General features: G+C 52.5%; 1 protein-coding gene and 1 long non-coding RNA gene across 4 annotated transcripts; one reads left to right on the plus strand and one right to left on the minus strand.

Moving 5' to 3' along the window:
• The first annotated feature begins 6193 nt into the window (after positions 1 to 6193).
• On the plus strand, positions 6194 to 13317 carry LOC123587522. Its single transcript, XR_006707344.1, has 3 exons — positions 6194 to 6463; positions 11600 to 11604; positions 13305 to 13317. It is a non-coding gene; the product is annotated as an uncharacterized LOC123587522 (long non-coding RNA).
• Positions 6981 to 24908, minus strand: LOC123587520 (liprin-alpha-1-like). 3 transcript variants are annotated; one of them, XM_045457311.1, is made up of 4 exons: positions 24819 to 24908; positions 22896 to 22975; positions 19634 to 19775; positions 6981 to 7351 (listed from the first exon to the last, which is right to left on the minus strand). In XM_045457311.1, exons 2-4 carry the CDS (start codon positions 22955 to 22957, stop codon positions 7298 to 7300), a joined length of 258 nt encoding a protein of 85 aa, XP_045313267.1. In that variant the 5' UTR covers positions 22958 to 22975; positions 24819 to 24908; the 3' UTR covers positions 6981 to 7297. The 3 variants fall into 3 exon arrangements, 1 of the variants encoding a protein (XP_045313267.1); XR_006707341.1 differs by lacking the exons at positions 19634 to 19775; positions 22896 to 22975; positions 24819 to 24908 and adding exons at positions 14594 to 14766; positions 15432 to 15446; XR_006707342.1 differs by lacking the exons at positions 6981 to 7351; positions 19634 to 19775; positions 22896 to 22975; positions 24819 to 24908 and adding exons at positions 11903 to 12053; positions 14594 to 14766; positions 15432 to 15791.
• Between the last annotated feature and the right edge of the window lie 323 nt (positions 24909 to 25231).

Here is a 25231-nt window from a genome sequence, read left to right on the forward strand (position 1 = left end):
CACGTAGCTGCACATGGCAAGATTTCATTCATTTTGATAAGGCACAGACCTTTCTTCCTGGCGGAAGGTGAGAGGCTGCTCACAGGTCTCTCTCTGAAACCCAGCGATCCACTGAGGAAATCCCAGGCATCTGGAGGGATCCGTGGGTAACACGATGAAGAGTAAAATCGTCAGGAGGACGTCTGATGCCAGGGCAAGTCGTCAGGCGTGCAGACCTTTTCAGGACTCCAGGACATCCTCCCACACTTCACACGGCTTTGTGAAGAAATCCGAAGGAGGGAAGGAGGAAGTGCATTGGACTAACCAAATAGCTCAACCGGTTTTCAGACACATTGAGAAAATACAGAAAATAACACGTTTCCAAAGATTTGTAGCTGCATAAAGTTTTCTCTTCGTGCAAACAGAAATCGCTGCTGCAACCTGCCAGCATACATCTCCTCACGGCCTCCAGTGTTTGTTCCTTGTAAATGATGACTTTGCTACAAGTAATAAATTCTATTACTGTGAGTTAAACACGTACTCACACATGCAAACACAACACACAAAAGGGCCACCAGGGTGGCCCACTAGGTCAAGCGTCCAACTTTCAACTCAGGTCATGATCTCGAGGTTTGTGGGTTCGAGCCCTTCGTCCAGCTCTGTGCTGTAAACTGGGAGCCTGGAGCCTGCTTCTGATTCTGTCTCCCCGTCTCTCTGTTCCTCCCCTGCTCACACCCTGTCTCCCTCTCTCAAAAAGGAATAAACATAAATAAATAAATAAATAAATAAATAAGTAACCCAAGTAATCCTCTCTGAAGGGACCGTGTTGCAGCTGGGAGACAAACACAGCACAGGGAATGCTGTCTGCATGAGAAGCAGGGAGATTCGGGAGCAAAGGGAGAGGCCGGCTGCCCTTCTAATGAACGGTTATGGTTACTGCCCAGAGATCAAGACACCAATCCGTCAAGCCACCGACTCCCCACTAACTCCCAGAAATGATACAGCAGCCTCGACAGTCACCACACGGTTAGACATTACAGAGCAGAGAAACAAAGTGCCCTCTTTCCCTAGAAACAAGCCAGTCTCAAGCATAAGCCACTTATATCCATGAGCCACTCTGTCACACACAAGAACCACAGGGTCTCCGGCATCCCGTCCACACATCCATTTGGTCAAGCACGTCACTGAGCCCGGCCCAGGCTCAAAGGGAGGCCTTAGACTCCACCTCTCAAAGGGAGTTGTAGCGAAGCACCTACCTCCCATCGCGACTTTGATGTCATCATAGGCCCCCTTTCAGCAAGTCTACGATGTCACTGCTTGTAGGACACATTCTGATGTCACACGAATCAAAATGTGAAAGCAGGGTCAAGATGGAATCGTGACATGTAGCACTTGCATGCTGATTTGTGAGAGGAGACATGTCTCCACTGCCAGTGCAGCTCAAAGTTCGAACCCGGGCTACTTTATGTTCCAAAGGGAGGGCCAGGGAGCAGTCATTCCAGGCTGAGACCATCTATCGCATGGAGGGGATCCCTAAACAACCACTAACGTTTTCTATTCTAGAAACTTCTGCACAAATGCCAAAGGAAGATGTACAGTAAACCCTCATGAATGCATCACCCACCTTCCACCAGTATCAAACCCCATGGTCACTTAATCATTGATGCATACCCTGACCTAACCCAGGGCGTCGAATTCCCAGATGGTGGGTGAGTTCACGTGTAAATACTGGGACATACAGTGGCACCGTGAGCCCTTTCTGTTGTCCTCCTTGCAATCCACGTGGCTGAGCAATACATATCGCTTTATTACCTAGATGCCACCGGGTAAATCTGAAATGGATTTGCCAGGGCTCACACTGGCCACAAATGAGTTTGTAGGGAAGCAAGGGGAGGAACGGTTAGAATAGTATCACATGGGGTAGGGAGGGGAGTAAAAACCAAGGTGGGGGCAGCCACAGTTTCTCTTGAAATAATGAGTGTGGTGGCACTTTGGGCAAAACGTTAAAAACAGGGGCCCCTGGGTGGCTCAGCTAGTTGAGTGTCCAACTTCGGTTCAGGTCATGATCTTATCATTGATGAGTTCAAGCCCTGCGTCAGGCTCTATACTGACAGCCCAGAGCATGGAGCCTGTTTTGGATTCTATGTCTCCCTGTATCTCTGCCCCTCCCCCAATAGCATTCTGTGTGTGTGTCTCTCTCTCCCTCTCAAAAATAAACAAACATTAAAACATTTGAAAAAGTAAAAAAAAAAAAAAAAAAAAAAAAAAACAGGGTCACTCAGCTGCCACTCAGGGGAGTATACAACTCTTGTAGGAGGGTCATGGGTCTGTGCAGACGTTATTTAAAATCTTTAAAAACTAAATCGAAATTAGGGGCACCTGCGTGGCTCAGTCTGTCTAGCATCTGACTCTTGATTTCAGCTCACATCATGATCTTTTTGTTGGTGAGAATTGTGTCCCATGTCGGGTTTGTGCTGACAGTGAGGAACCTGCTTGGGATTGTCTCTCCCTCTCCTCTGCCCCTCCTCCTCTCTCTCTCTCTCTGTCCCTCTCAAAATGAATACAATTTTTACAAAATTTAAAAGGTAACATAAATGGAAAAGAAAATAAGGTGTTGGAGATGAAGACACCCTCAACCCTCTATTTGTGCAATGTGACAATTCCTCAGTCACTGCTTTAATTACAAGTAAAATATTTTGTTAATTTTATATTTTTTACGTTCATTTTGAGAGCAAGCACTTGCGTGAGCGGGAGAGGGGAGAGAGAGAATGCCAAGCAGGGTCCGTGCTGTCAGCGCAGAGACCGATGCCATGCTCAAACCCCACAAACCGTGAGACTATGACCTGAGAAGAGATCAAGAGGCAGACGCTCAACCAACTGAGCCACCCCGGCACCCCTAGTTAATGACTTTTAAAGCAATTTCCATTATTTTATTCTCATTATAAGTTTAAAAATAGCTTTCACTTAATTTTCTTAGAGCATCCTGGCCTGAAAACCAGAGCCATGGCACTGAGGCCTGGAGTGTAGGCTGTGGGCCGCCCCCCAGCGCCAGGGGAGAAAGGTTCTGTTCGCCTCCTCTGAGGATGGCTGGCCGGATGCACCGAAGACACTCCAAGCCAGTGGGACGGTGGCCGCCGGTTGCGCAGGAGAGGCCGACGTACCCTCTAACTGCTGGATGTGTCCCGGTACGTGTCCCCGAAACCCTGTGGGCGGCCACCATGCCCATGGCTCACAGCGGACGGAGGCCTTGGAGGTGGCACAGTGGGACACAGGCCTCCCTGCACCTGGCCCTCACCACAGCCCAGCCTGGCTGGCATCCTGGCGTCCAGGCCTGATGCTGCTTCCTCTCACGTGTGGGCAGGATGCTTTCCTCTTGCATCACTGTCTCCCTCGCACGTCCTAGTACCTGTCCAGAGTGCTTTCTGTCTCAGTGGTCCCTGAAAGTGTCTTCTACCAATGCAGAGCCCCCCCCCCACCAGGCACACACACATTCGTAGCCAGGAGAGGCTCGGCACACTCGAGTGAGAAGATCAACTGGAAGTAATCCCGATGCATGCCAGAGGTCCTCTTGACCATTGTCCACTGCCTTCTGCTGTCTTCCTGGACAGTCCAGGGCCCTTTCTGTGACCCGAGAGTCCTCTTCCCTTGGGAAGGTGGGGCTCGCCCTCCCCACCCTAATGGCTCTGGGACAGGACCAGGCAAGGCAGGCCTTCTCCAGATACAGGTGGACTGAGGAGGTGGGGTGAGCAGTGGACCCCCTGCAGGCACATCTATGTCCAAATCTCTGGAACCTGTGCATGTGATTTTATTTGGGAAAGGGGTCTTTGTAGGTGCAGCTAAGCGGAGGACCTTGACACCACCCTGCGGTCCTCGGGAGGGGAGGTGCAAGGACGGATGTTCTTACGAGAGGCGGCAGGTAAGATACACTGAGGGAGGACAGGACAGTGGACAGCAAGCAGCGAGGCTGGCAGGCCGCAGCCTCCCCGCCCCCCACCAGTTTCTGCCCAAGCAACGGTGGCTGAAGACACAGCGCTGGCCTCGAGGCAGGGCTGGAAAAGGTGCAACAGGAAGACAAGGACAAGAAACAGCAGAATCCGGGCCACTTGTTCCCACTGAGGAGTCAAGCGACAGGAAGGTAAGAGAGAGCAGAGTTCGGAGATCTTGAGAAACACCATCAAGTGAAGCCATATCGGCAAGGAGGAGGAAACAACCCCACTTGCGCATGTGCCTGCTGCCCCTCTGCAGAGGACATGGGGACAGATCAGTCCCCGGACCACGGAGCACCCTTCTGGGGGGCTGAGGGCTCAGCTAGCAATAGGCGAGGAAGAACACGTGAAGCCACAATTACCTTCAGATCACACGATGTGACACTGGAGACAGGACCTGAAGGGCAGCAGTGATGAGGGTTTAGTGACCTCCAGTAGGAGTTTCTAGCAGCGGGGGAGTCAAGGGTCTTCGGTGGGACCTGGTGGGACTGTGGAAAGGCCTGCAAGCCTCGGACGTTCAGTGTGAAGTACAACCAAGTATGGCTAAGGAGTGTTCTCAGAGAGGCGAAAGCTCTCGACATCTGCTCGGCGCTTGGTCTGTTTCTCAACTGACATTTGTTTTTTAGGCACAAGTGGAACCACCAAATCAAGTTTTAATACAACATCTGCAACTTAATGTACCTGTGGTGAATTGATCTGTTTCCAGAAACTTTCAGATGCCTAAGGCTTGCCCAGCTTTGGTGGGGAAGAGCAGATTGTTACATGTAAAAAGCAAGGAAGCACTCTGTTGTTCCAAATCTCAAACTTAACACTAAGGACTAGGAAGTGCAGAAAAAAAAAACAAAAAATCAGCCAGCACAGATGCTAAACAGGAAGACAACAACCTAACTACGCCCTAACGGAAGAAAGACCGGAAGGATTTCTCCACAAAAAGGGAACGCAGCATTCAGAGGAGTAGCCGATCAGTCCTGGCATGAGAGACAGTCCAGGAAGATGAAACCCAGTGATCGTCAACTGTGCCCACCACACACGGACCACGGGTCACGGTGTCCATCCGCCAACCCGATGGCCATGTGCTCTCCGTGGCGGGGAGGGAAGGGACCGTCCCAGAGTCGCCTGAGCGACAGGGATCTTGTGCCAGAGCCTCACGAGTTGGCCTGGTGGTGGCTGCCAGCCCCCGGTGCGGGCAGACCCTCCCGCCTGCCACACTGGCTGGTGTAAGACTCAGCACTGGGTCTGAGCTTCGGGAGAAGCAGCCTAGTGGGTCCCAGGGGCTGAGACGATGGGGAAGGATGCAGCCCTGGGCACTTCTTGGGACCTTGAGAGGACAGCAGCAGGACAGGAAAGCCCACACAGAGGATGGAAGCGGAGCGGAGACTGGGTGGAAAGCACGCGCCTGCACACACATGCGCACACGCACACACTCCAGTCTCCTGGGGTCCTGGAGGAAGAGCAGCCCCAGCCGGCCCTGACCGTGGAAGAGTCGCCCTGCCCTGTTGGCCTATCGCCTGGGCCCCCGGCTGCACTGATTCCGGGGCCGCTACCCTAGGGTCTGGGCACTTGGCCCTCCTGTGGAGGACACCCCTGTCCTGAACTTCCACTTCCAGCTGTGGTATTCTATCAGCTGGTTTCCACACTACTACTTCCACGGGGCAGAAGTGCCTTCATGGCCCCGAGCACCAGAGAAAACCACGGCAGCCACTTCTCAAGTCAATGGCAGCTTATGCTCACGAGTCTTTATTGGCAGTGGGAAACGCTCCACTACTGCCTTGAAAGCCAGCAATAAATAACACCGTGATAAAAATAGTTCAAAGTAGACGGTACCTACTCTGTCATACAATCAGGAAGTTCACAAAAGATTAATAGAAAAACACAGGGAAACTGTCAAACGTCCAATGAGAAGCAGAAACGACATGTAAAGAGACATGTCGTTTCTATCTCTGTCCCAGCTGCATAAGAAATAAGGCACCATGATCTGAGCACATTCCTTGGTGGCTTTTCTATATGCCACCTCAAAATGATAAGTTACGTTGGCTACTGGTATAACCTGAAATGGCTGTCTCCTCAAAATCTACACGTGGAGATGGGGCGCCTGGGTGGCTCAGTCACTGAAGCGTCCGACTTCAGCTCAGGTCATGATCTCACAGTTCGTGAGTTCGAGCCCCACGTCGGGCCCCGTGCTGACAGACAGCTCAGAGCCTGGAGCCTGCTTCGGATTCTGTGTCTTCTCCTGTCTCTGCAGCATCCATGCTCATGCTCTGTCTCTCTCTCTGTCTTTCAATAATAAAGAAACGTAAAAAAATTAAATAAAATCTACAAATGGAGAATGAGGTCCACTCCTTAAACTTGTTTACAAACAAATCTGAACAGCTGGTTTCCGTAAGAACAATAAGGCCTTTATTAGAGTTGCACTACATTGTTTCCAGGACCTTGCATCTTGCTCTGTGCCGAGCACCCAGCGCCCTGGCCCGAGGTGGGAGACCAGCGCACCCTGATCGGTCCTCTGAGAGTTCTGCTGCCAGCGGTCTGAGTTTCGGGTTGGGGGTGAGAAGGGGGCGGGCAGGGTTTCGGGGAAGAGGTGGCCAGGTTGCCCCACCCCGGCTCTCTGGGGCCTCAGCTCCCAGGTTGTGCGGGTCACTCCAGGCAAACTGCCCAGGCGCCCAGGGACCAGGCTCAGAAACAGCATACCGGCCCTGGGAGATTTTCACAGTGTTTCAATCAGCTTTCCACTCCAAGTTTCTTTAGCTGATGGCTAACACCAGATATTTTTAATGTGTCCACACTGCAAAGAAAGCATTTCTTGCTAGAAAAAGTGTAGTTAAGGTCAGTCATTAAAATACAACGACAATTGCTGCAAATTAAGTCTGATTATATCAAAACCATGGTTGTAGAGCTAAGGGACATTCGTAAAGGATAATGCAGGCTGTGTCGCGGTGATTTTACAAACGTGGTAAAATCCTTTTCTCTGTCAGGGTTTCTTAACAAACAATTACACAATGATAATTACAATACACGCACAGGTTATAAAAGCCCTGTATTTGTCGTAGGATTTATACCTACAACCGTGATAGTACATACACTTGAAAGACTAAACTGAGATATAAGAACATCAATTGATTCCAAAGGGTATTTATAGCCCGGATATACATGAAAGTAAGGAACTCTCTATAGGGAGTGACAAATTTACAGAAATGTACGAAACATTAAATGCTAAATGAGTTTCTCTATCTCATTCACGAATTTTGCAGTAATTAAATACTGTAATACAATATCTCAGGGTCCATATAACAAGGATTAACAGATGAAAGATCTGGTTGAATTTTCAAATGTAGTCACTGCTGGGCTCTGCGTGCTGCAAGACCATCGGTAGAAGCAGTGTGGGTAAACTGCAAGATAAAGGAAAGAATCAGTCTTAAGACATCAGCCCGAGAAGCACCTTCCAGGGCCCCAGGTGGGGCCTAGCGCGTGCCCCCCCTCCCCAAAGACCTTCCTGGCTGAAGAGATTTGAGAATCTAGAGAAAATATGAAGCATTCTGCATTACCAATGAGAATTATTCGACTGAGTTCATACTGGCTTAAGACTGAAAGTTACCAAATTAAAAAAAAAACAAGATGAAGGAATCAATCAACTATTCTTTTTTTTTTTTTTTCAGGATTTTAAGTAATCTCCACTCCAAAATGGGGCTCAAACTCACTACCCTAAGTTCAAGGGTCATAGGCTCCACCTGGCCTCCAGCCAGGAGCTCCCAACAATCAAACACTGTGGCTGAGACAGGAAAACAGGATGAGAGCAGAACAAAGCCCACCCCTCGAGGCCCTCAGAGCAGGGAGAAGAGGGCTGGGCTCCGGGGCCCACACCCGAAATCTCCATGTTCAAACTCAGCCCCTCAGAGGGCAATGTGCTTCCGCTTTTAAAAGCTAATCTCTCAACTGAGAGGACACCAGCGTCACTCACGTGAGGACTAGAATCCTCTTGGGCCTGGTTCATTCAAGAAGGTGTGCGTAAAACAAGCCAGCCAGGGCCTGCTGACCTAGGAGCTCCACCAGACCAGGCAGAGGCCAGTGCCACTTGCTCCCGAACGACCGGCAAGGTCAGCTCAGACCTGGAAAATCTCCTACTGCTCCGACAGCAATCCTGCCTGTCTACCACAAAAGACACTAGCAGACACTGAAGCCAAATTTCTTTTTTTACGAAAAGAGTGGAAATACAGTTTTCTCCGGAAAAACTGAGAACACACCAACACACAAACACCAGAATCGTCTTAGCAGGTGTAGAGAAGCTCGTGTGTGTGTGTGTGTGTGTGTGTGTGTGTGTATGTGTATGTGTGTGTGAGTCTGTCTATGTGCATCTGCGTGTCTGTGTATTTCTGAAAGTCCCTAAGTGAGCCTGGTGCGGCCGTCCTGGCTCACGTGGACATTGCGCAGACAGGACACAGGGTGTCCGACTGTGGCCTGCATGGACGGTGCCCTCTACTCACCAACAGGAGGCGTCGGCAGGATTAAGACATGACTGGCTGAATCCAGCCTCTGTGGTGCAGATACCATGCCTGCTCCAAGCAACACAAGGGGCAGCGTGCAAATGCAGCATGCGGTTAGTCTTCAAATAGCACATGAGGGCACAAATACAGCCACACACATTCTAAACCACAGCAGCAACCACTGAGGGCTCCCGGGGCACTTCTGAGTGGGGTTCTCTCCACCCGCAAGCAGCCGGGGGAGTCCCCGGGAGTCCACTCTCAAATAGCAACGGGGCAGTAGAGGCCATGAAAACACTTTCGCCGTGTCCATCTGCCATCTTGTGAAAGAGGGGCCAGGGCTGCCCATCACATACGTAGCTCTGCAAGTGTCTCTGTGAGGCTGGTCCAACGCTCTGAGGACACCCACGATGCCTAGTTGTAGTAGTTGAGAGAATACGCTCATATTCCATCAGATAGAAAAGTTAAAAAAAATCTCTTTCACTGTGACACTTTGATAAGCAGAAGTGAGGAGTAACCTTAGATCATTTGAGCCTGAGCATGCCACAGCATCTGAACGCCTTGTTACATATTCAGTCGGCCATTCTCCATCAGTGTTCACATTCCAACCCAAGAGCCTCCCATACCTCCGCCAAGAGGCTGGGGCAGAGCAGCACGTCACATACAGACCGGCAGCATCTTCTTTGGCTGCATAGAGGACAGAGAGGAAGTGACCCAGAAGTCTGCAGGGAGAGTCTCTGCTGACCCAGCCTGTAAGTCAAGAGCGTCTGGATCTACACTGCTATCTCCAAGAAGGTGCCCTCCTAAAGCTTCTATCATCATCCTGGGAAATTACAGGACACATTGTGAAATAAAAACCAAAAATATATAGCAAGGTTACCAGCCCTTTAAAATGACCTCACTCTGCAAGTGTGTTTACAGCTGTTTACCCCCATTCCGGACAGCCATTGGGGGCCCCCTGCCCAGACGGCTGCCCCAGGCGGCAAAGGGCGGCAGGGCCATATTTGTGCCAGGACCCTGACCGGGCACAAGTCAGGACAGTCCTGGGCTGACTGGGCCTGCCGCACTGTCTTTGTGCAATCACCTTCCTGCTATAGAAGATACTACCTTTGGGTTTTCCAAACAGTCTTTAAGCTGCGGACAGTGCTACACGCTAGGACAGTCCCACCGCACCCTTTCACGTGTCCTATTCTCGTCACACTCGAGTGTTCTTATGGCAATGAAGACAGTCTTAAGTAGTGGTGTGGGACTAAATCAGTCCTGGTGTTGTAGAAGGAGAAATCAACACTTTGTGTCTTTTTAAATAAACGACTGTAACCTTCCCCCAGAGCACAGGGCCCTGGACTGCAGAGAGACCTCCGGCCGCCCCCAGACACAACTTACAGGCTCTATTGCCAGGCTGCCGTCAACGTGTTATGATGTGAAAAATATTTCTCAAGACTATCAAAAGTCAAATACCAAAAGGAAAGAAACCAAACTCCTCACCTCTGTTAAAATATTGGTTTCTCAATAGCTCATTGGTTTGGTTTTTTTTTTAAGTTTTTGCAAGTACATTTATTTATTTTTGAAAGAGACAGAAACAGTATGAGTTGTGGAAGGGCAGAGAGCTAGGGAGAGAGAGAATCCCAAGCAGAATCCCCATTGTCACCGCTGAGCCCAATGGGAGGCTCAAACTCACGAAGTGTGAGATCATGACCTGAGCTGAAAGCAAGACTCAGACACTGAAATGATTGAGCTACCAGGCGCCCCTGTTTGTTAGATTTTCAGAGAGAGAGGGAGAGAGAGAGAGAGAGAGAACGATTGTGTGTGAGTGAGAGAGGGGCAGATAGAAAGGGTGACAGAGGACCCAAAGCAGGCTCCACGCAGACAGCAGCCAGCCCAATGCTGGCCTCAGACTCACAAGCAGTGTGATCATGACCTGAGCCAAAGTCAGACACTTAACCAACTGAGCCACACAGGAGCCCCAAAGCTCATTTGTTAATAAATTAAGAGCTAAGCTTAACTTGTAAGGTAAAATTATCTCCACATTTGGGAGAGTAGTCTGGTACATGATTCCTACAAACATAATAATCTACGTTCCTTTTTCTTTTTTTTTTTTTTTTAGGATTTTACTTTTAAGAAATCTCTACCCCCAACACAGGGCTCAAAGTCACAACCCAGAGATTATGAGTCACGCTGTCCTCCGACTCAGCCAGCTAGGCACCCCCAAATATAATACTTAACCGTTAACGCAAATTTAGATATCATTAGGCTGAAAACTTATTTCACCGACCCTTTGGTCAGTCCCCATGACCAAAAGGTGCTTCAACTACCATTGCAAGATAGCACGAGCGTGAAATCACGAGCCAACACCCCAAAAGTTATGTCAATCTAAAGGATGACACCATATTGCAATTGCGTCGAAACCAAGACTTCAAACTCAAAACAATACCCATTGAATCCTAACTGTCTATTTTCTTTTTTTTTTAATTTTTTTTTAACATTTATTTATTTTTGAGACAGAGAGAGACCGAGCATGAATGGGGGAGGGTCAGAGAGAGAGGGAGACACAGAATCCGAAACAGGCTCCAGGCTCTGAGCTGTCAGCACAGAGCCCGATGTGGGGCTTGAACTCACGGACCACGAGATCATGACCTGAGCTGAAGTCGGACTCTTAAACGACTGAACCACCCAGGCGCCCCCTAACAGTGTATTTTCAAGAAGAGATGTTAATGTGGAGTCCATTAATGGGCTTGATTTACTTATCTTTGAGAGGGAGAGAGACAGCATGAGCAGGGGAGGGGCAGAGAGAGATGGAGAGAGAGAATCCCAAGCAGACTCCACGTCGTCGGCACGGAGCCCGACTTGGGGCTCGACGCCACCAACTATGACATCATGACCTGAGCCCAAAGCAAGGGTCGAGCGCCGAATCATCTGAGCCCCCCAGGAAGCCCACAGGAACGGGCCTTTGGGGAGAGGGGTCCAGGCTCTCCGGGAAATTAGACAAGGGTGCCGTGGAGGGGGATTTGCAGTGGGGACACTGAGGGCATTCCCAAAGGCGTTCAGTGTTCTGTAGAAGGATCAAAAGATTCCTGATTCTCCACTGAGCCCATGAGTCAAACAGAATTCCACAGGGAAATCAGAAACAGAAGCCATGAAACTTCCACGTGGCACACGAAGGAAGAGTGTTTCTCTCTCCACATAAGAGCTAAATGCACGCCAGTCTCACGAGCCTGTGAGGGGAAGGGACAGGCAGAGCTCAGGCAGGAGGAGGCAGCACCAAGGACTCCGTGCCGCACAGCACAGACGGGGCTTGGGGACAGAGGACTAGCTGTGCGGTGAAGCTACGCGCTGCCTTGCTCCAATACGGGTTGCAGGGTCTCCAGCAGGAGAGCAGTGGGTTCTGGGTCGGGATCTGCACCAGAAGCACCAGGGCGGTGACATCGAAGGTCCCATCTGAGGCCGTCAACGTGCCGTGAACTCCACTGTCTACGTGATTGTTGGCATCCTCTTTAAGGCCAATCGATAGGACCCAGCGAATCACTGGGTCCTTCCTCCAAACCAGCACCTCTGCCGACAGTAAACACCCATGGCCACGGTGGCTGCCGAAAGCTCTCTCCATCACATCCACACCCTGTAATGCTGGACGAGGATCTCCGCTGTGTGCCCCAAGCCTATGCTTCAGCTGCACACTCCGGGTGTTTCGGAAAACCTTCCTCCCGTCAGACAACACTGTTGGCCCCGTGCCTGCGCACCTTGTCACTTCAACACAAACGTCTCAGTTCTAATCGCAAAGCCCGCTTTGTGGACTCAGTTGAAAGTCAGAGAGACCTGAAAAGACTCCCCAGCATATTAAGAGACTGTGACGGGACACCTCACGTTCATGCAAAGTAACAAAGGATGCATTTGCTTTAGGAGACATCGAAAAATCACCAGATGATTCACTAGTTACTTCTGGTGAAAGACTGCTTCTGTCAACTGTGAAGAGATTGAAAAGGAAGTACACACTACAGGAAACACATTCACCCAGTTCATTTCCAAGGTCTTTCACTAGGTAAAATAACAGTTGTTCAAACACATGGACACGCTTCAAACACTTACAGATCGTTACCACATTTCTCTGTTACATACCTTATAATTAAATTATGTATATACACAACGTGTATCACAAAGGTTGGCTTCTGGCTTTTCTTGTGATTCACAATAACTCAATCACAGCTAGGCTATCCTTCAACTGGGCCATCCCCGCTGCCCCTTTTTTTCAAGTTTTTTTTTATTTTTGAGAGAGACACAGACAGAGACAGAGACAGAGACAGAGACACAGCAAGAAAGTGGGGGAGTGGCAGACGAAGGGAGGGAGGGACAGAATCCCACCTAGGCTCCACACTGTCAGCGCAGAAGACGACAAAGGGCTCGAACCCACGGACCGTGACATCATGACCTGAGCTGAAGTCGGAGCCTTAACCGGACGAGCCCTCCAGACGCCCCTCGCTTCTGGATTTTCAATCGGCCCCCAGCACCGAACTCTGCGCTGAGGAACCAGAGTTACAAGCCCACATCCTGGAGGCATGGAAGACTCGTCTGCCTTTTGTGGTCAGTTACTTCCTTCCTCAGCTTTCAGACGCCCAATTCCTTGCTGTGGCTGCGCCCCTCCCGGTTCCAGAACTCTGCCTCCTCCGTGTGGAAAGATGGACGAGCACTGTGACCGCCAGGGACCAGGCCTACTGAGCAGGGTCCTGATTTCCCTCAAGGATTCAATTCTCGACACCACACAAGATTTTCCAATCACCTGCTCCAATGGAAACCTCAGGTGAGTGCTTCCCAGCCTTACAGTTAGAGCCCACTCAAAGGCATTGAGAAATCTGCTGAATTCTGCAGGGAGTAGGCACACGTATGAGGTCTCCTAACCTGTGACCGACAACACGCATCTCACAGTTAGGACGTAAACAAAGCAGTAACAAGAATCGTGCCATCAAATACGACGTGACCACGGACGTGACTGAGACTCATTCTCCTGAGGCGGACACTGTCAACACTAGGCACCTTCCGTGGAGCCTTCTGGGGCTCTACCTCACCGCCACCTCCCTGAGAACTTCACTCCTCATAGCCCACTGTACCCAGAAGCCTTACCAGAAAGTGTCGGTTAACACATATTTTACAAGTGACGTGTATATGCTGTATTCCTTCATAAAACAAGGTAAATGTGATTAAGAAAACCATAAAGAAGAGAAAATACATTTACAATACTCTACTGGATGGCAACACATAACTTGCATATAAGTGGACCTGATCTTCAAACCCTGGCTGTTCAAGGGTCAATCGTATGTTTCTGGGACTGGCCATGCATGTCCACAGAGACCACAGTATGATCCACTCTCAGACACTGCGTTATACTTACGGTAACACAGAACCCAAGTCAGCGATTTGAACATCTCAGCCCCGGAGAAAGGCACCTACACACACTCTGTGAAACTGCATCAAATGCTGGGGCAAACAACTCACTAAACGCTGTCCTCATATGACCAAGTACTTAAACCATACCTCCTGAAGATGACAAAATAAACGTAGGAAACACAGTGAAATGTTTTGGCCAATTTTGTGACCTCTGGACTTACAAGACATACACATGTCTGAGAGCAGTGGGTGTGAGAGTCAGAGGGCACTACCACGAATCTCAACGTTTTCATTACAGAAAGTATAAGGATGTGGAAGAAAACACACTGGCGACATCTAAGGGACCGAATTTTCCCAGCATGGTTCCAGGAGCAAAAGGCCCTGGAGGCCTTTTTATGTCCGTGGAGGCCATAATACTGCTCTGCCGCTATAGAGTCTATTGAACAAACGAACAGCTACTGCTTTCAAAACAGGTACAGCTGAAAAGTGCTCAGCAAGGTGACAAGAAACACAACGCTTATTTTTTAAAGTTTTTGGTGTTTTTCAGCTTGTCCGCCCAATTTGCTGAGTCCCAGGGCACGCTGGGAAGGGTTTTCAATTCAGTGGCTGCAATTCAGTGGCTGTGGGGAAGCAGAGTGATGAAATGGGAGGTGGGGGGTGTCCACAGCCACGTGAGGTCTCCCGACACGGGGAGGGGTCTGCAGGCAGAGAGACCACGGATCTAGAGGAATGAGGCCAGTAAGACCACCCACACGCTGGAAACACGCAGGGGACACCAACCTGGTCATGCAGGCTCGTCGCTAGTGTGGCTGGGGTGGACCTTTTGTCTTCTGGCGAGCAACCAGCGGATGGATTTGGTGATGCCCTTCTTCTTGGGGGCGTTGTTCAGTGAGTCCTGGCAATTTTTAGTGTTGCTGTCGTTGCTCGAGGGGCCATCCTGAGAGCCCGAGGATCTGGGGGACGCACAGGAGAGCATCTTCCACGCGTGCTCGTCACACGACACACCGCCCCGCGTGATTAGAAGCACAATCCCCCAGCTTCTAGGGAGGGCTGCGCCCTGGGAGCTGACGCTCTCTCCCTCCCAAGTATATCTGGAGTCCAAGCGCCCTGGGTCGAGAACGCTCAGCACCCCTCCCTGGCCGTGACCCGGGAGCACGGAGGACATGCACACCTGAGCCACCCCAGGACGTGGTGTGAGTAACAGAGAGGCTGCTGGAGCTGCCTGGTGGGGGTGGGGGGAAGAGAGCATGGCTCCTGACAGCCCCACAGGGCACAGTGCGGCCCAGGGGAGGAGCCCTAGGGAGCATGTCACCCAGGATCCACCAGGAGGAAAAAGGAGGTCTCAGGACGGCTGGTGCGTAGGATCTGAGCAAACGAGGCTGCCCTACAGCCACCAGCATCACAAGACTCTGGTCTTTCCCACCTGCCTTTTGCTCTGCTGGCCACACCCAGGGCACCCAGGCAGGTATCCCAAGAACGCCGTGCACGTAAACTCAGTTCATTGGCCTTTCCTTGGAATCGCTGTTCCGACCCTTTCTCCCCCATGTAGAGATCAAAGGTTTCTCAGAGCTGAAAACCAGCGCACAGGCATGTCTCCTACGATGCCTGTGCCCCTTACTTTGTGGCGTCCCTGATGTCCTCGTGGCTGGCTTTGTGCAGTGCCCCTTGCTGCAGCCTGTCCAAGCTCAGGGACCTCTGGGAAGAAGGAGCTGATGGTACACATCGTGTCCTTGTCACCCTGTCTTGTGACTCCTCCTCCAAAGGCAGCAACTGTGGGGTGGAGAGGAGAGTGACATGAGTTCACCGTGCACCCAGACAGAGGAGCACACAGCCCTGAAATCACAGCCAGCAACTCATTTGAAAAGCTATGAGCTGTGCTTTGTGCAGCGTCCAAAACGCCTTCCTAGGATCGGCCTAACGCCAGGCGAAAGGGTGGATTCGCGTCCGGGCAGTGGGCCCACTGAGACCCCCAGCCCATCTGCACCGAGGGGTGTACCCTCCCCAGGACCTCGCCCCACCAGGAGCCCGGCCACCGAAGGTAGAGGCGGAGACCCAAACCATGTCACCGTACACCACGGCCAGCTGAGAAGGAAGGTGTTTGTTTCCTGACGCCATTCAGGGCAAACCCTGGCGAGCACGGAGCCCTCCCACGCACGATGGTCCAAAGCTCTTTGTTTGGGGGAAGTGGAGGGAGCTTGTGGCCTAATCCACTGTCACTTCTGGTAGCGATGCAAGGCTGGAATCTACGGGGACGTGTGTAAAGTGACAAGGTACCCAACCTCCTGACCCCACACTCGGGTCTGACTTCTGCTTCTCGGGGACATTTCGGTTGGTGTTACAAACTGACGGACTCATCTGCAGCTTACAGACAGTCTGCTCGACACGGTGGAGACACAGTGTCCCTTGGCTGCCGTCACGACAAATGAACCCCTTCAGACTCCATTTTTCCTTCTGTGACAGGCTGTGGGTCTGCGGCTATGTGGCTGTGGGCCCTGGAAAGGACCGTGGGGCCACGGACCCACCAGCGTCATGACCCTTGACAGGTCCTGGTGGTGAGGCAGGGCCGGATCTCATGAGACACACGTGTAGGACTGGCGAGACAGGCACAGCCAACTGGGTTCGTACCAGGACCTCCGAAGCTGCGTGGGGCTCGGGACACCCATGGCGGTCAGCACCAAGCCGAGCTGAGCTCAGGGAAGACACAAGCTTAACCAACAGCTCCAGAACACCTGCCTCCTCTCCTGATTTCCTGACAATCACCAGACAACAAAAGGCTACCTTAACAGGCTACAAATTATCCACATAAAACCAAACAGGGTCAGACTCAGTCAACACAAGTAGATTTCATACCCAGGTGGAAGCAAAGATATGGAGAAGACAAACACCAAAAGGGAACAGGACAGGGAGCCACACCAGCGACCAGGCTATGAGGTGAGCAGAGACGGAGGGTTCTGGGAGCACACCCTCCCCTGTGTCACAGCGCAGTCCACACACAGGCCCCCGCCCAGCACTGGGTCCTGCCAGACTTGTGCCTATGGGCCATTTCAGTCTCAACCAAAACGGGAGGCTCCCGCGAGGCTGGGAAGTGCAACGCCCGTGCTGGCCCTGTCCGCATGGACCTGACACCCACTGCCCGTACACCTAGACTTCATCCCCCAAAACCTCCAAAGAGCCCTCCAAGTAGCCATCAGTGAGCTGCGGGAGCAGGCCGTCCTGCCTGGGTGTTCATCACACGACCCTCTGTTCCTTGAGAAAGTCTTGCTACAGAGGAAAAGGCAGCACGAGCCAGCAGAATGCAGGGCGTGCTCTGTGCCCCGGCGCCGGTGTGAGCTCCTGTTCTCTGAGGACCGTGCACCGATGGGCAGTGTGTGGACACCCCAAGGGCCATGAACCTTTCGCTGTCCTCACTTACCAGGAGAGCAAAGCAGGAAAAAAAGACGGTGATGAAGACACCCCGGTCACAAAACAACCAGTGACCGAACTGGCACTTGAACGCAAGAATTCAACTGAACGGACACACCGTCTGTGCAGCGGAGGGGCTCCCCCAGCTGTCGCCCAGCTCTGTATCAGAGGCACGGCCCTGTCGGCGCATGGCTGGGAAGGTCTGGGATGGGGGTACGGTCCAGGGAGCAAGGCATCCCAGTTAGGAGGCGGACTCTCTGGTCGAGGGTTCCGTCCCGAGGCACGGAGCTTCCCCTGAGAATGGGCACACCCACATCATTGTCCTCTGGACACAGGAGGTGTCCTGTCCCGGCGAGGGGCACTGTAAATGGGAGAAGGGCGCCCCAGCAAAGGTGGGGTATGTGGCAGAGTGGTGTCGCGGCCAGTGTTTGCCCTGCAAAGTGTCCTCATGCACAGGACCCGGGCTCTCAGGCTCTGCTTGCACATCTGGAAATGGGCTAACCACACAAGCTGTGGCTCGCGGGGATGTCTGTGAGGGCCAGGTCACAGGATCCTAAACCACTGCACACACCAGGTGGAGAACCCTAAGAGCTCTCTGAATGCTGCTGGCTACGGCTGTCAAAAGTGGTGATCCCGAAATCGAAACTCTACGGCACTGCTTCCGTAATTTCTCTTCCTAGAAACTTCTAGGTCTCACGGAACAACGTTCGCAGCGAGCAAGAGACAAACGAGAGACAACGGTGAGCTCTGGTGGCCGTCGCAGGTACCGTGGAAACCGGCCGCCACGCTCGAGCCCCCAGTGGCTCCTGGACTTCCCCGCACACGCCAGCCGCTCGTCCTTACCCAGCTGTGGTGCTCACTGTGAAGAGACGGGCACTCTCCCCCACACCACAGACAAACACAGCTAGGTTGCACTCCTAAGCACTTTCGCTTTCTCCGATGCTTCCTGACATCACTAGGCTGACAGAGGCATGCAAAGGAAGGAAGAGAAATCACATTTACTGCACACTTGGAAGTTACCATTTCCAAGACCAAACGAGCAAACATATTTTAAAGAGAACAGCAGGATGGATACAATTGAGAGAAGATTTAGAAACAACCACGACTGGAAGCAGAACTTTGTTCCACCACACATCTGAACGTAATAGGTTATTCGACATTGACCAGAGACACTACCAATGATCACTCAGGGACGTAAAACTCCATCACAACATACACAACTTATTAAAACACGGCATCTTGTAGAACTTTTACCTTGTGTCTCCTTCCAGCTAGCACTGTGTCTCTGCTCCCAACCAGAGTTCAAGTTCTCCAGAAAGCTGCCCCTACTGTGTCTACACAGACTCTGGAACTCGGGTGAGTTGGCTTTAGCGCAAGGGCTCCTGGACCAGACTGCCGTGGTCCTCGGCCTCCACCTTGCCTGGCCCCACCCAGCATGACCAGGCCACCGGTCTCCCTTTCCCCGAGCACCGGGCTCACTGAGCTCCTTCCCCCTTGTGACCGCTTGGTCACACAGTTCTGTCTCTCTCTCTCCACTGCCACACTGGGCAGTGCCCAGAGAGCCCCCCTTGGACTCTGGGGCTATCCACAGGTGCCCATCTAGGGACTTGTCAATCATCTGTCAAACAGAAATAGAGAACTAACACACATATCACCTTTTACTTCCCGTTCGCTGCTGGTCTCCCCTCACTACACTGTGCACACAGAGGGGTGCAGGCCTCTCCTCTGACTTTTTAGCTATTTATTGTTTTCTTTGTTTTATTTCAAGTGGGGGAGGAGCAGAGAGAGGGAGAGAGAGAGAATCCCAAGCAGGCTCTAGGCGCGGTCAGCGCAGAGCCCCATGCGGGGCTGCTGGGCTCCGGGGCTCGATCTCACAAACCCAGAGATCGTGACATGAGCAGAAATCAGCAGTCGGGCGCTTGACCGACTGAGCCACCCGGCGCCCCTCATCTGGGTTTTTCAGTCATGCTGCACCCTAGCTCTGGGACGATGTCTGCACCAAACTTGTTCCATGACTACAGGTGCTCAAAACTTACCCAAATATATAAAAATATACGCGGCTGAAGAGCCAAAGGACGAAAGTCCTTAAACTCCAAAGGTGACTTCTTTGTTGTTTAAGGATGAATACACGTGTTCCCTTCACCTTCATTAGCGTTTCAAACCCTTACTAATTTGCATTGTGCTGTGCTTAACACTAGGTCCTATCTTAATCCACATTGCTACTTTATACAAAGAGAGAACAAAAGCTCTCAAAAGTAAATTCTAAGGCAGCCAAAGAAGAATGGGGGAAGCTGAAAAGAGAAAGCAGCCTATCGGTTCTTTAGTTCCAGAAGAGCCTCACAGACAGAGGAAAAGGCAGGTGACATTGGAGCAGGCAGGTGGGTCCCATGAGAGCCCCCAGAGGATGGAGGTCCTTGCCTTGGAAGGCTCATGTCGCAGACGGGCCACACGGCCTTTCTGGCGGCGCCGCAACACCGCGCTGCTGCTGCTGCTGCTGGCATCCGTGGGGCTGTCCGCCAGACGGAACCTGGAAGCTGGGACGCTGCCGACGTGCGTCCGCCTGAAATACGGATGGAAACAATCAAACAAACACGCACACACACACCAAGGTTGTTATCTAAAGAAAAGTGGACTTTGTCAGCCAGGCCAGAACCCGTCAATTGGGAAAATGAGGTCACAGAAAAAGGTCTCCATGGAAGGCATCCTTGCCCCTGGCTCCAGTGCAAGCCCGCTAGCCGGGCCCTGTGGAGACAGGGTCTCCCGGGCCCAGCAGGTGCAACACATCCCCGCGGCCCAGACGTCCCCGAGGTGGAGCAGCGCCTGCCCCCAGTCAAGCTGTCATCCTGCGTGTCTGCACCACCTCCTGCCCAACTGACCGGAAAGCACTCCTGTACGTCCCTCTGGCCTTCACCTGCCATCGGACCACGTGTGCCAAGGCCTTCGCTGTGATGCCAGGTGACCCCAGGTTTCCCTCCTCCAACCAGTATCGGGCGCCCCAGGGGCATCCGCGGCAGGATCCTCGGGAACCACACCTCGCAGCTCCCGTAGACAGGAGGTGGTAGTGTGCCCGGTGTTTCCGAGGCAAAAGCGTCTCTGGCCTCTGTGCAGGTAGACTAACAGACAAATGTCCCCCTTGGCCACAGAAGTCTCCAGAAAAGTTCCATGGAGCCCCGAGCCCCTAGGGGGGAGTCACTTAATTGGGCTGTCAGCTGCTCCCCTCAGCAAAGGCTCTGGGCACGAAGCGGTCAGCAGCTGTGAAGGAGCACCCGCCAGCCCACGTGCCCGGCCTCAGCCACGGGCTCACCCTCCACACTTGAACCCTGCACGGGAGTCCAGTGGCTCCTTGCTCTCTGGAAAAGAAGAGAGGCTGCCTTCCATTTCACAAATCCTTATGGTCTCGGGAGACAGAACACGCACATCTGCTTCACATCAACTACAGAGGGGGCCCCCGGCGTCACCCCTTGTGGCCTGGAGACAGAGCCACCACGACAGGGCGTCTCCTCTGTGGTGCTTCAAGCTCTTCTCTGCGGCCTTTCAAGAAACGTCATTGACACGTGCTGCCTCAGGGTACTGATTGTTTCTAAGACAGCCAAGTCAGAACTGCCCACTGGCCACAACCATCTTCCCCTCCTCTGGTCCCCCCATTGCCAGAACAACTGCTCACCTGAGCTCAGGTGGTCTAGCTTCACCGCTGTGGGGCCCCGACACATCGCCAATCGGGGAGAGCCACACACGCCACCCCGCATGTGACCTGGCATGGTCCGTGGCTCCTCCGAGGTTCGCGTGTGTCCCCTGACTCTGACACCCTATCTCAGGCTCCCTGGCTCCCGACCCCACCACCCTGCATCCAGTCCTATCCCAGAGCTCTCTCCCATCTGCCCCGCCTGCGTGTGGAAGTTGGTCCGTCACCTTTCTTTTCCTCTGCAACCCAGACCGTGTCATCTTGCTAGAGGAGGACCCAAACAGAAGACGTGGCTGTGAGGTCGTGCCAGGAGGGCTCAGCTGTCCAGCCTGCCTGCCGCCTTCTCAGTCTCGTCCCCACGGCCCCCGGCCGCTCACGGTGACACAGCTCCCACCAGCCTCTCTTCTGCCACCACACGAGAGACCACATTGTGAGACGGCTTCAAACACACCCTGTTCCTCAGCCGGTCTCCTGCCCGGGGTCTTCTGACCACAAGGCCACCTGTGACCGCGGCCAATGCCTCCGCAACCACCGGAGCACTGCGATCCTCTCTATCCTTCTCCTTGGCCAGCTCACCTCAGGCGGGTGCCGGGCGTGGACGTCCCTCTTATGGCACCTGCCCCAGGGTGCCACCCTCCAGGGGCCTGCACAGCCCCTTCCCTTGAGAACTCCAACATGCACTCGAGGGGCCTGCACCGCATCCACTGTTTGCTCCCTTGGCCTCCTCACACATACCCGTCTTCAAGCCCTGGAACGGTGACACTCAGCACACGGGTGTCTTGCTGGCCAGGATCTCCGTCAGCCACCCAAGAGGCTGCTCTGTGCCCGGATCTTCCCGTGTGCTTCTCTCTCCGGACACACATTCGCTGTGCCACCAGTAGTTCCATGGACAGGGAGCGCCGCTCGTGACTCTACCTGCACTGACTTCTCTCTCCTACAAGCAGGCTCAACAAGGACAGCCGCAGCACACCCTCGACTCTCCCGACAGCCCCTGTCGACAGCCGCACAGACCCCAGTGAGGCCTGAGGGGGCCTGCCTTTGGAGCCGGAGCCTGCCCCCTGCACCTAAGGGGGCCCAGTCAGCTACTCGAGGCACCGTCACACCAGAATGACTCTCACATGGTACCCATTTCCTACAAAGAAGCAAGCAAACCTTTTAATACCTTGCTGACAATTACTGTCTGCGGGACGCAGCTCACAAGCCGGCTGACCCGTGCCCTCACAGGCGACTCACCAACGTCCCGACAGAGTTACGGCGATTACCTGTCATTCTCCAGTCTTTTCAAAAATATAAGAAACTGCGAGCACTGCGCTAACCCCACCAATGTCAAGGTGACCTTCACAACCATGGCCACGTGTGCACTCCCATGGTGACCCCACTGGCCTTGCGGAAGGGACCATAGCTTCCAGGGATGCTGGGCCGAACCTGGCACGCTGGACCCCTCCTAGCCCCACACCATCACTGCCACACTCGGTGGAGGGAGGCCGCAAATAAACCCACCCAAACACGAACAGAACTTTCCCTAACTTCCACTCCTCCTCCCATGGCTGTGAGCTCTGTCATGCCTCCCGGTCTCCTGAGATTCCAAACCTAACGTCTGGAATGAGGTTTTACTTCTCCCTCTTGCCAACTACTAAGCTACCGGCTCCCTGAGCTACATCCAGTCACTCTGCCCATTCGGCCAAGGGATTCCTCTGGAAGATACACAGCAGGTGCTAACGTATGTGTTTGTGAGGTGGTTCATGTTAGGCATGGTGAAGGGCAGTGTCCCCCCCAGCCCCGCCCCATCATCAGTTAGCTGGGACCTGGAAAATGGATCGCGTCAGACTACAACACACTCAGGGTTATTGTGTGTAACTCTGATCCGGTTCGGGTCATACCATAGCACACCCACGGTTCTACTCTGGAACCATGAGCTGGTTCGGGTCATACTGGTGACAGAGGGAAGCCGCCCCCAGCCGCATCTCAAACAGATCTGTGAACCGGGAAATGTCATACCCGTGGTGAAGTGAAGAGCCTCTTGGTCTTGCCCGCTTTAATATACCACTCACTGCTTCCATCTTCCGTAGAAGGCGATCCTGCAAAGCAGCAAACGACAACGACACTCGTTGCAAGCAAGGTTAACGATTCTTTGCATCAAGAGTCCGTTCAACACAGAGCACAAACTGGTAGTGGCCAGAGGAGAGGAGAGTAGGGGCGGTGGGCAAAAGAGATGATGGTGATTAGGAGGCATCAGCATCCAGATATCAAATAAGGCCGTCTCGGGGATGAAAAGCACAGTCCAGGGAATACGGTGCGTGATACCCTAAGGACCCTGTATGGTGACACACGGTGACCACAGCGATGGTGACGAGCACAGAGTTACGTGTGCAATTGTTGAAACGGTATGCTGTCTACTTGAAACTGATACAACACTGTAGGTTCATTAGAATTCGAGAAAAAATGGAAAACACTACTTGCATCAAGTGTGCTGAAATGCTGACCATCATAACCACGATGGGTAAATTCAGCAGTTACAAACCCCAAGACCGTTCTCTCCGAGAGTCCTCCAGTAAACACCCGGATCACCAAGTGGACGTCCTAAACCCAACTGAACAGTTAGGTCTCAGGCATAGAAGGTTACAGAGGAGAAACACCGAGCCACTGGGACTTCTTCCTAATTATGTAGAGAGGAGCAGGACTTTCTGGGCGGTGGGGGAATAGCCCTTCTGTGCAATAGGCACGTGCTCCGTCGTGGACCCTCTGCAGCCCAGCCTCACGTCTGCACACGCAGCCCCAGGGAGCAAAACCGACGAGGAGCTTCGGTCACACAACTACCCCAGAGGCAGTGCCGTCCCAGGCCGGAGACACCGCCGCACGTGGCTAACTGAGCGCCCAAAATGGGGCTGGTCCCGACCACAGGGGATGGAACCGTGAGACGCCCTGTGGGTTGCAAGGACTGAAATGTGGAAAAACATTGTAGAGTAGCTCCTTCACGTCTACACTATTTACATGACACAATAACATGTTGCCTGCATCGGGCTACATGAAAACTAACATCACCCGTCTGTTTGACCATTTCAAATGCAGCCGCGAGAACCCTTGGGATGACGCCCGTGTCACCTGTTACCTTCCTGCTGGGCAACGCTGCACTCAACGAACGGTTTACGCGAACATTTTAGCTTTCGAGCGAACCCCCGAAGGGACTCAGAAATCTGAACCCCATAGGCTGCTCGGCTCCAAGTCCGCCACATGCGTGCTATTCAGACTTGCGAGCGTGGGGCCTCTCGAAAGCACATTGGTGGCTCGCCTTGGAGGAAGTGTGAGCCCCACAGGACACCTGCTCCTTTCCAGTCTCAACCGATCACTGAATGAGTGAGAGATGGAAATACCTTCTCACGTTGCGTTTCTTCTAACTGGTTTCAGATTGCCAACTTCTCCTAACAGAGACTTCTGAGAAAGGTACTGACAGTCCTTTAGTGTTGATTCTTTCAAACGTTCCACATGCTAGAGCATGCCTACGTTTCTCTTTACGATAACGCAGCGCCACAGACAAGGCATGGAGCGGATGGCCATACCAACGAACAGGGTCACATGACCACAGAGTGAAATGCTGTCTGTGAAACTGCAGTAACAGCCTTTACTCATACTTTGTCCATGTACAATTTCTTCACGGATCACCGTCTGACTGTAAGTGTGACAGGTTCCTAAGTTTACTTGCAGCAGGTACACTGGTTTGTACTAGCTTTTAGGGTCTGTGATGCCTCAGTCACTTGGGAAACCTGACCTAAGTTTCGTACATATACTTCCAATCTCACATACAACTATTCTACCGAAAGGCTGGCCCCAGTGATCAAGGTAGAACCTCACGTGGGGTATAATAACGCACCTCATCATGGGTCTTACCCAAAACAAGTGTGCCGTGTAATTAGCATTGCTCACTGGTGTCTGCAAGTGCCAATCTGAGGGAAGATTCTGGGCTCATCTACAGGGACACAGGTGTAACCAGAACCGGTAGTATCAGGTCCGCGTCCAACTGTCACCACCAGAGCTTCTCTCACAGAGATCCTATGATGCTGCTTCCCTCCCATTACACCTCAAGTGTATCCGTTATGATGGTGTAAGAGTCCAGGCTTAGACTCTTTCCAACCCAGATGAAAAGAGGGAAGGCAGGAGATGGAACAGGAGAAACTCTGTTTTCAGCTGGTTAAGTGCTTGACACAACTGCGCACTCCTAGCGGTCCGTCTGGACAAAAGAGGTAGAAATTAGCTCCCCAGACAAGAACCAGGCCGAAGGTTCCAGCACAGGGGTGGCAAACGAGGGCCTGCCGACCACATCCAGCCACCGCCGGGTC

Source organism: Leopardus geoffroyi, chromosome D3 (genome assembly GCF_018350155.1).
Source record: "Leopardus geoffroyi isolate Oge1 chromosome D3, O.geoffroyi_Oge1_pat1.0, whole genome shotgun sequence".
Classification (NCBI taxonomy): Eukaryota; Metazoa; Chordata; class Mammalia; order Carnivora; family Felidae; genus Leopardus; species Leopardus geoffroyi.